The sequence below is a fragment of the Schistocerca serialis genome, chromosome 1 (assembly GCF_023864345.2).
Source record: "Schistocerca serialis cubense isolate TAMUIC-IGC-003099 chromosome 1, iqSchSeri2.2, whole genome shotgun sequence".
In the NCBI taxonomy this organism is placed as follows: Eukaryota; Metazoa; Arthropoda; class Insecta; order Orthoptera; family Acrididae; genus Schistocerca; species Schistocerca serialis.
The window spans coordinates 293,191,132-293,203,797 of record NC_064638.1 but is presented as its reverse complement, the minus strand read 5'-3'; the positions used below and the strand labels follow the sequence as shown (position 1 = coordinate 293,203,797).

General features: G+C 36.8%; 1 protein-coding gene across 1 annotated transcript in view; it reads right to left on the bottom strand.

The window, feature by feature from the left end:
* LOC126468927 (calcineurin-binding protein cabin-1-like) overlaps nt 1-12,666 on the bottom strand; it is a 260,620-nt gene that overhangs the window by 90,487 nt on the left and 157,467 nt on the right. The window contains exons 18-21 of the mRNA XM_050096590.1: nt 7,160-7,325; nt 6,339-6,528; nt 2,090-2,235; nt 1,893-2,006 (exon numbers count right to left, since the gene is read on the bottom strand). Coding sequence (XP_049952547.1) covers nt 1,893-2,006; nt 2,090-2,235; nt 6,339-6,528; nt 7,160-7,325 — 616 coding nt within the window. The remainder of the gene's footprint in view (nt 1-1,892; nt 2,007-2,089; nt 2,236-6,338; nt 6,529-7,159; nt 7,326-12,666) is intronic.

Sequence of the window (12,666 nt, the reverse complement as noted above, 5' to 3'; positions counted from 1 at the left end):
AATGAATGATGGCTATGTAAGAGGAATCATGCCAGAAGACTCGACACAATGCAGAATTATTACCATACCTAAAATACGAAAGGCAGTTGACTGCACCAATTATAGAATAATATCAATGTTATCTAAGGTCTGTAAAATATTCATTACTATAGTTAAGAGTAATAAAAGGAAAAGCAGATAAGTATACTGGAAAAGGAAAGTTTGGATTTAGAGAAGGCATGTGAATAAGAGATGCAATTTTGACATTGTGTATGCTTCTGGTGTGAAGGTGGGTATGAAAAGAAGAACTTATCTCACTTTGTTGGCCCAGAAAAAGATTTTGACAATGTTAACTGGGAATTACTCTTTAGAACTATGAAAAGAAAAATAGGACTAAAAAAGGGTTGGACAAGGAACCTCCATATCTCCATATTTGTTAAATGTGTTCATTGAGGAAACTATTCAGGTAATGAAGGTAAAGACAAAGTGAATAAAAGCCAATAGAAAAAGGATACACTGTATCAAATATGGATTTGAAGTATGGGGGTGTGCTACTACCAAGCATGTAAAGAAAGGCAGTAAGGATCATCTGCAAGCTCAGTTATAAAGAGTCTTACAAAGGGGTTTCCAATTTTAAGAATCTACTAACACTGCCATCAGCATATGTTTATAAAACTGTACAACTAATTTTAAAGTAAAAGCAGTACAATAGTCTGAATAGGGACATGCACATTTACAATACTAGGAGAAACTATGATTGTCATCTGGAAAGACATAACACAAAAAGCGCAGACAACAGGCCCTATTACATGAAGATCAAATTTTACAACAATGTGTGAAAAATTTAAAAAGCTCAAGTCGAAACTGCTTTGAGAAGGCCTTGAAGGAGTTTCTTACCAATAAATGCATTTCATAGTATTAAGGAATTTCTTTCCACAGATTAAAATACTTTCATTTGTACAAACACTTTTTATATGTACCAATAATCTAGCTTTAATTTTTTATCTTTATTGTTTGTATTTTTTCCCACAAATTTATGAAAGAAAGTGTAAAATATATCCACAATCCGAAACAAATCCTTGCATTTGTCTATGGAGAATAAATAAATATGTAAATAGTTGCTGACTCAGAAAAAGAACGCTGCAAGTCCTATCAGACACTCATAAACTCTGAAAATTGAAGGCGAACAAATGAAAAACAAAAATACTGGTAGCAAGGGAGAAATTAAAACTAATATACAAATTGACGATTTCAGAATTGATCAGGTGAAACAAGCCTGTTATCATGGTCGTACAATCACAAAGCACAAGAGAAGCTGATGGAAGTGAAGAGAAGGATTGCATCAGTAAAACAGGCATTTATGGCTAAGAAAAACATTTAAGTCAGTAAACATATGAATACAGATTGTAGAAAATTCCTTTGCAAAATCATTTGTAAGGAGTACACTGCTCAATGGAAGTGAAAGTTGGACTCCATGTAAATTGGAAAGAAACTGGCTTGAAGGCACTGAAATGTGGATATTGCGGGAAATGACAAGAGAAAATTATTAAAGAAAATTGAACAGAGAAAAATAAAATTTACTAGACATGTCATCAGATGGAACACATTCATCATTAACATTCCTGAAGGGAAAGTGCTAGGAAAGAAAAGAACAGGACAGTATAGGGTGAAGTATTTGGAAAATATTGAGAAGGTATAAGATATGAGAATTACATGGAACTGAAATCAAAAGCCAGTGGCAGAAGAGAGATGCGGCACTAACAAGTCATTAGTTTTCAGAATGAAGAAAAGAGAGGTTGTATTGAGAAGTTGTTAGTCTTTAGAATGAGTATGTATGTAGTACAAACATGAACAATATGAGTAATCTAACATGGTTTGTCAAACAACAGGTTACCAAAATAAAAAGTACATACAGAATTCAGTCTTGTTTCCAGTTGACTGCCACGAGCCAGTGCCATTCCAGCCCAAGAATCCAGACGAATTGGGTTAACACAGACATCTAGCAGGTAGTGACGAATTGCTTTAGGCTAAAATTATAACAAAGTTAGAGCACACAGTGATCATGAATACATTTATAAGAGGAAGTTATAGCAAATAGTAAATTACAAACCCAATCATTGTTTTTGAAATAATAATCCCCAAGAAGATAATATATGCTTGCTATCTTCGGAGAAAGTCTTACATAAGTACTTGGTGGGCATGGTATTTCCTTCAGATGCCCCTCAATATATTGGCTCATTCGATCCACCAAGAGAACTGAAGAGAACATTCAAACCACAACAATAATTTCATTATAACAGCATATTACACAAAATATTTTTACACCTATAATATAATCTGAAAATAGCAAGATACAGAGTGCAATTTATAAGATAACAATCAAGTGACTGCCAGACTGCACAAATCAGCACTATTACAAACTACAAGCACTCCACAGATATTTCTTTCAACTAGGGTATTAAAAAGTTCATTGTATAAGCAACTGCAGCAAAGTAATTTTAGGCAGCATAATTGATAATTATATATACAACAATTTTAAGTCATTAACCAAAAGCAAGTCTCATAAGTTTGTACGAAGTTACTACACAGATCAATGTAAAGGCTTATTTATAAGATCCACGATTTGAATAAGGATATTTTATATGCTAATTAAATTGTATGTAAGAAAATGGCAAAATGGAGTACCACATAACTTTCTCAGAATGCTACTTGTTAACACATTCAGGTATACGGCAAGTAACAAGAAAAAAATTAACTGAAATAATATATTTAACTTTACAAATGTAGCATGTAGTGCAATACACCATTCAGCCTGATCCACTTCTAATCTTCACACCTCAGTGATCACTGCTGAATATCAAAAGCATGTAAAAACACGATTCTTCCTGCCCAAATATACATTTAAATTATTAATCGAGTTATGGTAGTATTTAATGCGTGAATAATTGTCTTCTTACATGTCTGTGATACCTATGAGTCCACATTTTGAGTGCTGTGGGGGAACAGTGGTTGCTCTAAGGTTGCTGGCCTTATCCTTATATTGCTACGATACAGCTTTGGCTTGCTGGAGCTCAACGCATTGCCATATAAGGTATTGTTTTTGTTTTGGATTTGTAGCATGTGCTTCCTTAATCTTGTTATTGTCAAGTTCCACACTATAGTGAGCTCCCAACCCTCTGCATTGTAATGTTGTTACATTTTTGATCTCTCTCTCTCTCTCTCTCTTTTGCTATCCCGGAAACGATTAACTCTCAGAGCAGATATGAGGTGGAAACATTGCTTTGTACAGCAATGAAGCAATGAACTGAATGCCTTTTACATGACAGCCACTTTCACATCTGTATAAGGAGGAGGCCAGCAACCACATTGTATATGGGGTGTTACTATAGTCGTGTGAATAGTATACCATTTTAACTAACTCTCCATTTTGGAACCACATTGATCATTCTTAACTTCAAAGCAAAGACATTATAGGAAATGTGTACTCCTTGTCATTCTCTATTGCTGGAGGCTATGCGCAGTGTCATACCCTGGAGCAATGTTGCTTACTGTACACACAGCTTTTCTGCCTTCTTTCTCCGCTCTCAATCTTCCCTCGATACATTTTGTAATTACACTATTTTATACCTCTTACATTTTACAAACACATTGTTCTACGCTATTAGTGTTCATTGAGAAGTTTTACATAATTATACAGTCTAGAATTTTGACATGACCTCTCTTTTTAAACTCATGACACCCCATCACCCCCCCCCCCCCCCCCCCTCTGCTTCCTTGTCCCTCCTCCAGTCAGTATCACTCCATTTCCCTCTCCCTTTCCACTCTCTACCTCCAAAGACTATCTATTTAAAAGATCAACTGCACCTGCAAAAACACAAAAAAAATTGCTGATGCAATTAATTAGGTAAATTCTAAATTTGTGTACAATTATTTTCTTTTCTACTATTGTAAAATATTAGGTGGTACATATTCAGTTTTATTTTATTTTAGATCTGAAGATGATCCAGAGTGATCAAAACATGTATCGAATCAAAAAATTGTGCAACTGAGACAGAACAATAAATGAGAATTATCTTAAATATATACAGATTATCTACTTCTGACTATTCGACAACATCAGGATGGAGTACTCATAAGTAGGACTTTCATAAACTTTTCTTATTTGAGAGATAAGTATTGTGGAAGATCATTCATCTGGTGTTGGACGCAAACGACAGTGAATGGAGGATCAGACAACCATGAGTTAGACGAACTGTACTGAGATGCCAATGTAACAGGAATCATAAGATGCAAGCAAATACAGTGGGCTGGTCATGTAGGTCAGAAGGAAGACAACAAGTGGCCAAGGAAGCTCCTGGATTTCTTACTCACAGGCAGAAGGACACCAGGAAGACCAAGGGAAAGGTGGAGGGATGGCCTCCATGAAGACCTGCAACAGTCAGTGACAATGGAGAAGGAAACTTGTAGCAGCATACAGTCCACTGAGCCTGATCACATAAAAGTGAAAGTAACTAAGCATTGCTATCATAGTAAAAAATCTACTTTCACATCTACAAATCTTGAATGTCACATGTTTTTTCCAAGAGTTATGTTTGGTTGGAGTGCAAGGGGGGGGGGGATTATTGTTACTAGGAAACTAGTGCAGTTTGCTAGTCCGTGCCTAAAAGCCACCCATCGTTCATCTACCCATCAGCGATGGGTGGTTGCATTTTTCTTGTTTTTGTTTGCTGTTTCAATCACAAATTTCCATTATTGTAATGTTTCACTTGAATTTTTCCTTCCATTTGCAACAAGTGTGATTGTGTAGTAACAGAAGTTGGAATGAACACATCTGCACTATCCCTTTTTCTGTGCACCATTTCTGAAATGTAATAAGTTACAATTCATGTACTCCTACATATTTCGACTTCTCCAATATGCATGAAATTAGTAGGTTATGGCAGCATAACATAGCTTGAATTCTATACCTAACATGTGGTATCTCAGTTTTATTTTGCATCTCTATCATAGCAAATTCAAATTCATATAGATTTGTGATATTTTATAGACATCATTTATATTAAATAATACCAAGATTTATATCACCCTTTGTGTTATTTTATCTGTTTCCTTTCAAACATGGAGACAACACCAGATATGTTAGTTCACATTCATCAGCAAAAAGAAACAGAAGCTTTTGTCATGAGCTCTTCCATTAACAATATCTACCATTATGTGTGGCACACTAACTATTATTTTATGTAGCTAATTAATTGAAGTAATCTTGTGAAGAAGTGTAACAAACATGTATACTTGAAGCATTAAACATTATGGATGTTTGAAGGAAAATAAATACAAAACGGGAAATGGAACTTTTAACTTTTGTGTCTTCTGTATTTTAATACTCAAAAGAGAATTCTATGTTCCCATAACCATGACCATAGAGGAGCAAAGTAAGAGAAATATTTTGTAACATTCTCTTGCCCATGAAATAGGTGATGCAGTAATTTAATAAAAACTTTACATGGGACTCACTGCACAAGAATAAATAAAATAACAATTACTGTATATGTGTTAAACAAGGACATTACAAATACACATAAACTGTAACACCTCCAGATAAAATTATTATAACATGGAAAGTTAAGCCATGCAGAAAGAACATCAAAACTATAGCAAGTCATCCAGAATTTCAGATTAACAAAGTTGTTGAATTTTTAGTTGGCAAACCACCCTTCATAAAATTTTCTATGTATCTAAATACTGTTTCTTTATAAATAATGTTCTGTTTACTTTTAATGGCTTTTTTATTTATTGTGTGTTAGCTGATGGTGATGTTCTGGGCTGCAAAGTCATGCTCCATGAAACTTCCAGAAAGTCTGAGCCAAATCAGGAGCTTCTCTGCAGACATCCAATGCAGCTCTAGACAGAACTTTAGGAACAGAAAAGTTTAGGAGCATGATCACACAAGATGGAGGGCCACCAGCAACTAACATGAAATTTTCTGTATAGGATCATAGGTTTAAAAAATCTTTAAATGTCAGCAATACTCAACTGAACCAGGAGTGTCTCTGAAGATGTCCAATGTAACTCTGGATGAAATGTCAGAAACAAAAAAGTTTCATGGAGAATGACCATACAACCCAGAAAATTTAACAATAACTAAGACAACTGGTCATGAAAACATTCATTGTAAAATTCCATGCTATTGTCGGGCAATTAATTGCACTTGACTAATTTTGTAACTAAAAGGTCCGATCAAGCCTTCTACGTTATAATATCAGAAACTGCACCGTTACCTGTTTTCAGACTGGGAAATTTTAAATACACATGAAAAAATGTCCAACAACAAAATATAGTTAATATTATTAATAGTTCACCTGGATCACTTTGCTGAGGCACAAGCTGTATGATGCGCTTAAAGAGGACTTCTACGTCTGCTGTTATTGATGCCACTCTGTATGAGTCAAACTCTGGCAGCTGTACTGGTTTATAAAACTGGAATATCTGCACTGCCCTTTCCCAGGTCAATGATATTTGGGGTACCCCATGATCTTGAAGGTAGCGTGCCTAGGATGAATGGGAAAGTAGGTAAATTATTCATTTAAAATCTTAGTGGATACTTTTATGGATGTATCTAAATCTGTCATTAACAACAGCACAACCTTGCCAAGGACACAATCAGAATTTTAAAAAAGGGAATTCTGAGTTTCTGAGTTAAATTAATGAGTGGAGCAAACACTGCGAATATTGTGTTGTAATTACTACTGTGCTAACAGCAATTATTATTCACCAACAGCAGCTTTACACCCTTTCTGACTATCCTAAACCTAAAGTGCCGATGTCATTGTACCTGTAGCAATAGTATATTTGTAAGAAAAAAATTGTACACATCATACCCACATCTGCTCAATCAAATGTTGCAGGAGTTCATATTTTACAAGCATTTATTGTTTACCACCTATTTAAAAATATCTCATGTTAAACAGCACTTTTTAAATGAATACCATCCAAAGATCTTTACTTTCACAAGCAGTTACAAATATTTTGCTCAATGGAGTGAATCTGTGTGGAGGTAAAAGCTAACATATAACACATTCAATCTTTATATATTATTCAACTGCAGTGAGGTAGTGTCACATGTGATACACACAAAAAAATGATCATTAATAATAGTATAGCAACAGAAATGCAAGCATACCTTTGTTTTTTTGCTTGGATGTGCATAAAGGCAATAGAAGATTTGCTCCATATATGGGACAAGTTGCTCACGTAACAGACACAATTCAGGAGTGTGGATCTTTGGTATAACAACATCCATTGTATGCAGCAGAAGTGCACCCTCATTAGAGCAACACCATGAATGTCTGTAAACATAGTTCATCTACTCATATTCAGTTTTCAAAGAATTTATATAATAAGCAAAGACAAATAAAACACTGTCTAGTGTGGACTGAAGATGATTTAAGATGGAATGTGTCATCATATATCTGGCTGGAAGTAAAACTTATTCTTAGAAGACACTGAACAAAGACAATACTTTCTTGGCTTCACATTATAAATTATTTTCAAAAGCACAGGAAGCTTTGGAAAGACACACACAATTTCTGTTTTTCAAGATGTACTTGATGCTATTGTGAATTTAAATGTTGCTCATATTGAATGCAGAAAAAAAATCTTGAGGGAAGGGGGGAGTTGGAGTACAAGCTTGAAAAACTATAGGCAAGGAAAATGTAACAGAAAAGGCAAGATACAGTACACAGTTCTAGTGTAAGTGGAGAGAAAAGAAAGGCTAACATATTATGAAGGAAGAAGCTGTCAAAAAGATTGTTACAAAAGAGATATTGCTTAAAGCACAAATTTAAAAAAATAGAACAATAGTAGAAATTATCTATAGGCCACAAAATTGTAAAAATAAAGGTAGATAAAAGGGGGAGGTGCAATTTACAAAACACCAGTCAACAGTTGAGAGGAGTGGGAGCAATTTATGAGAGAGATGAAGATGATATAAGAAATTAGCAAAATTAGCAAAGTTTAGTGGTTTAGCAACAAAATTCAGAATGTTTTATGTCAAAAGAAAGAATTCAATCTATTTGGTTGTACTGTCTGATCAACCAATGGGTGACCCTATTTGGCAGCAGAGACTGTTTTGTGATGACATTCATGAAGACTGGCAGCGGAGACAGTCTGCACGAGGTTATTTTTAGATGTCCCACAAACTGTGAGATCATTTGAATGCTACCTTCAAATAACATAGGTAAATTATCCCAAAAATTATATTCATCTCAAGGCAATACAGCTTTGAAACTCAATTCCATGAGACACAAAATGGAAAGTTGTACACATTTGTGTGTCCCCACACCTCCCAACCATTTTCCTCATTGTTAATGAATTTTAACTTTATGGAAGTTCAAGCAGTACTTCAGCGTATTCACCTAACAGGTAAGATTCAGAGAACTTCTCAATTCACAGAAAGCAACACATTTGTGGGCCTTGGTCTCTTCAATACACTAGGCTTCACAATCTGTGAAGGATTAAATCAGATTCATACTGATGTTCCAACTGAATTGTTACAAAAACAATTGCAAAAATAAGACAATTTGTTTTCAGAAGCAACAAGTAGCATTGTAAATTAGAAGGCACCCATCACACTGAAGCCAAACCCTGAGCCAAAATTTTGTAAAATATGCACTATTCCCTTTATGTTAGGTGATAAAGTCAAACAGGAACTTGACTGCCTAGATCAGTGGTAGTCAACCTAACCCCTACTAACCACTAGTGGGCATTCCAACTTTTGATAGTGGGCAGTATGTGGTAAGACCTTTGGTAAGACCTTTAAAAAAATTTCATTAGATTTTTCATAAAATTCCCCCAGGCAGTTCACATTTCAGAAGACATACTATTTGTATTGCCCACGCATAAGTTTAGTTCACGTAACAGAAGTGAAACTACATGGTACAAAAAGTGTGACCACAAACAAATAAAGCCTCATCACAGAATAGCTCGGACATCTTCTCCCGCACCTCCCAGTTGTAATAAATACGTAGAGCTGGTAGCCGATACCATCACCACCCCAAACCCAATCCCTGGTGCATGAGAGGCATGCCCAGTAACTAACTAAAACACAGGCTTTTTTGTTTGCATCTCCACTGGTCAGTATTCAGTAGATTTGTGAGAGTGAGCACATGCCTACAGCTTCAAACAAAATATTGTGAAATACTGTGAGCCCATGTTCCAAAAAAAGTCATGGCAATTTACCAGAGTATCTGAAGGTGGGTTTCATAGAACCTTTTGTAAATAAACAACATCCACTGTATGAGATTTTCACAGCGGAGGGTGCACTGATATGAAACTTCCTGGCAGATTAAAACTGTGTGCCAGACCGAGACTCGAACTTGGGACCTTTGACTTTCGCGGGCAAGTGCTCTACCAACTGAGCTACCCAGGCATGACTCACACCCCGTCCTCACAGCTTTACTTCTGCCAGTACCTCGTCTCCTACCTTCCAAACTTAACAGAAGCTCTCCTGCGAACCTTGCAGAACTAGCACTCCTGAAAGAAAGGATATTGTGGAGACATGGCTTAGCCACAGCCTGGGGGATGTTTCCAGAATGAGATTTTCACTCTACAGTGGAGTGTGCGCTGATGTGAAACTTCCTGACAGATTAAAACTGTGTGCCGGACCGAGACTCGAACTCGGGACCTGGTAGAGCACTTCCCTCGAAAGGCAAAGGTCCCGAGTTCGAGTCTCGGTCTGGGACACAGTTTTAATCTGCCAGGAAGTTTCACATCAGCGCACACTCCGCTCCAGAGTGAAAATCTCATTCTGGAAACATCCCCCAGGCTGTGGCTAAGCCATGTCTCCACAATATCCTTTCTTTCAGGAGTGCTAGTTTTGCAAGGTTCACAGGAGAGCTTCTGTTAAGTTTGGAAGGTAGGAGATGAGGTACTGGCAGAAGTGAAGCTGTGAGGACGGGGCGTGAGTCGTGCCTGGGTAGCTCAGTTGGTAGAGCACTTGCCCGCGAAAGGCAAAGGTCCTGAGTTCAAGTCTTGGTCCGGCACACAGTTTTAATCTGCCAGGAAGTTTAACATCCACTGTGTTTATTGTGCCATAAAATATTATTAAATAAGACAATGAAGCCAACTCGTTTGCGAGAACACCTTTCTACAAAGCATCCAAATGTCAAGGACATACTCACTGAATATTGTCCGGAAATACACAAAAAAGTTATAAAGTGTTCAAAAACCAGCGCATCATTTAAGAAGCAACATGCAACGAATGGAGATGGCTTAATTGCCACTTATTGCATTTTACAATTAGTTACAAAAAGTGGTGAAAGCTATAATATTGGAGAAACTGTAATAATACCCTCTATAAAAGGATTTACCTCAATAGTAACACGCCAGAGTACACCTGGAATTCTAAAAATGTTGTCCCTAAGTGATAGCACAGCAAAGTAACAAACTGAAGAAATGTCAATTAATGTTGGAAGAAACCTTGTACATATTCTTTAAAACTCTTCATTTTCCATGCAAGTCAACAAGTCTAGTATTGTAGATAATAATGCTTTATTGATGGCACATGCCTTTTTATTTTGACAAAAGCAATACATTTTGGGAAGAAATGCTATTCACAATAAATCTCACTGGATTATCTTAATACTGTGAAATCATACTTTACAAAAAATAATATTCCTCTGAAATACCGTTGCATGCATCAATGGTAGGTCACTGTCATGGTTTTGTAAACAAACCACACAGCTTCATTGTTACAGAGACACTGTTTGGTCTATACCAATCCAAGAGCTTACCATTTTGGATTGCCAGTGCACCAAGTCCATTCCAGTGATACTTAGGACAAGTAATTTGGAAAGTCCGAAACACTGTGAACTACCTAGACATCAATGTCACACGAAAAACTCCAGAACTGCTACATAATTTGGAACCTGCCTTTAAAATTTTGCGAGTGGTAAATTTATAGCATCACAGAGACAAGTGCATATTCTTACACTATGAAGTGCAATACTTTGGACACATTCTGCCTCCAAAAGGCATTAGGCAAATGCCGCAACATATTGGAGCAACTATAAAAGCTTCAACACCCCCCCCCCCCCCCCAAAAAAAAAGGGGGGCACAAAATGGAATTGGAACACTTTGAGTGTCAACATGCATTTGATTAACTGAAACAAAGTTTGTTAGGGGTCAAATGTCTTACGGCACATGATCTGAGAAAAACTTTAATAACTGCAGCAGATGCTTTGAAATACCATATCGACACCATTTCATCTCATCCATAACATGTTTTTGAAAGGCCAATAGCATTCACATCAGAAACACACAGATACACAGAGGAACTACATCAGACTGATAAGAAGGCCCCTAAATTATTTTTGCAATTAATAGTTTCATGAATACATTTATGGTTGTAAATTCATTCTGCTTATGGACCATAAGCCTTTGCAGGCTATCTCTGGATCAAACAATACTTTTCCCTCCAGGACAGGTCAATGATTACAATGCTGGGTGCCACTTTTGTCAAATTATGATTATGAAATAATTTTCAGGTCCACTGCTCAACATATGAACAAAGATTTGATTTCACAACTGCCAACAGGGTAGAATGCAAACTTAGATTCATCAGCAGATGTTTGTTTTTTGTTAGATTTGATCAGTCAGGATACTGTGAAAAATTTCTGATTGAATTCTAATTTAAGCGCGAAGCTAGTGCCAAAGAATGCAGTTTTATGTAAAATTCAACAGTACATTCTACCAGAGTGGTCTTTGAATAGAAAGCCTGATGAATCAACCTGAAATTAAATCCTACTTGCATATGAGACATACTCTAACACTGTACAAAGATGTGATTTTGGAACATACAGAATCGGGAAAGATGCAAGTCGTTATTCATGTGGTGCTTAGATCCAAAGTACTTCAAATGCTACATCAATGTCACTTGGCCATAGTACATACCAAACACACTGCCAGAGAACATTTCTAGTAGAAAAATACAGAAAAAGACATCAAAATGATGACATTTACATCAAACATACCAGTCAGCTCCTCCTCGACAATATTTTCTGTGGCCGCAAGCACATGAAACATGGCCATATCTACACATCGGCTTTGCAGGACCATTGTTTTGGAAACTACTGGCTCATTGTCATCAATGCATTCTCAAATTTCCATTTGTAATTCAAATGTTCAAATGTCATTGACTACTTCTGTGGTGTCACCGCCAGACACCACACTTGCTAGGTGGTAGTTTTAAATCGGCCGCGTTCCATTAGTACATGTCGGACCCGCGTGTCGCCACTGTGTGATCGCAGACCGAGCGCCACCATAAGGCAGGTCTCGAGATACGGACTAGCACTCGCCCCAGTTGTACGGACGACGTAGCTAGCGACTACACTGACGAAGCCTCGCTCATTTGCAGAGCAGATAGTTAGAATAGCCTTTAGCTAAGTCAATGGCTACGACCTAGCAAGGCGCCATTAGTAACATTGCATGTATCTAAAGAGTCTCACTTGTATCGCCACAATCTCCAGATGTACCACAAGGATGGATTAAAGTTAAGTATTCCAGCAGCTACCTACTTTTCTTTATAGCATTCATTACGTATCCTGTTTCAGACCTCATGCCATCCTGCTTTAGCTTAGCGCGTGCCTTTCGGCTTCCTCTCATTGTGTCTAGGCTGTCTTGTCTAGACAC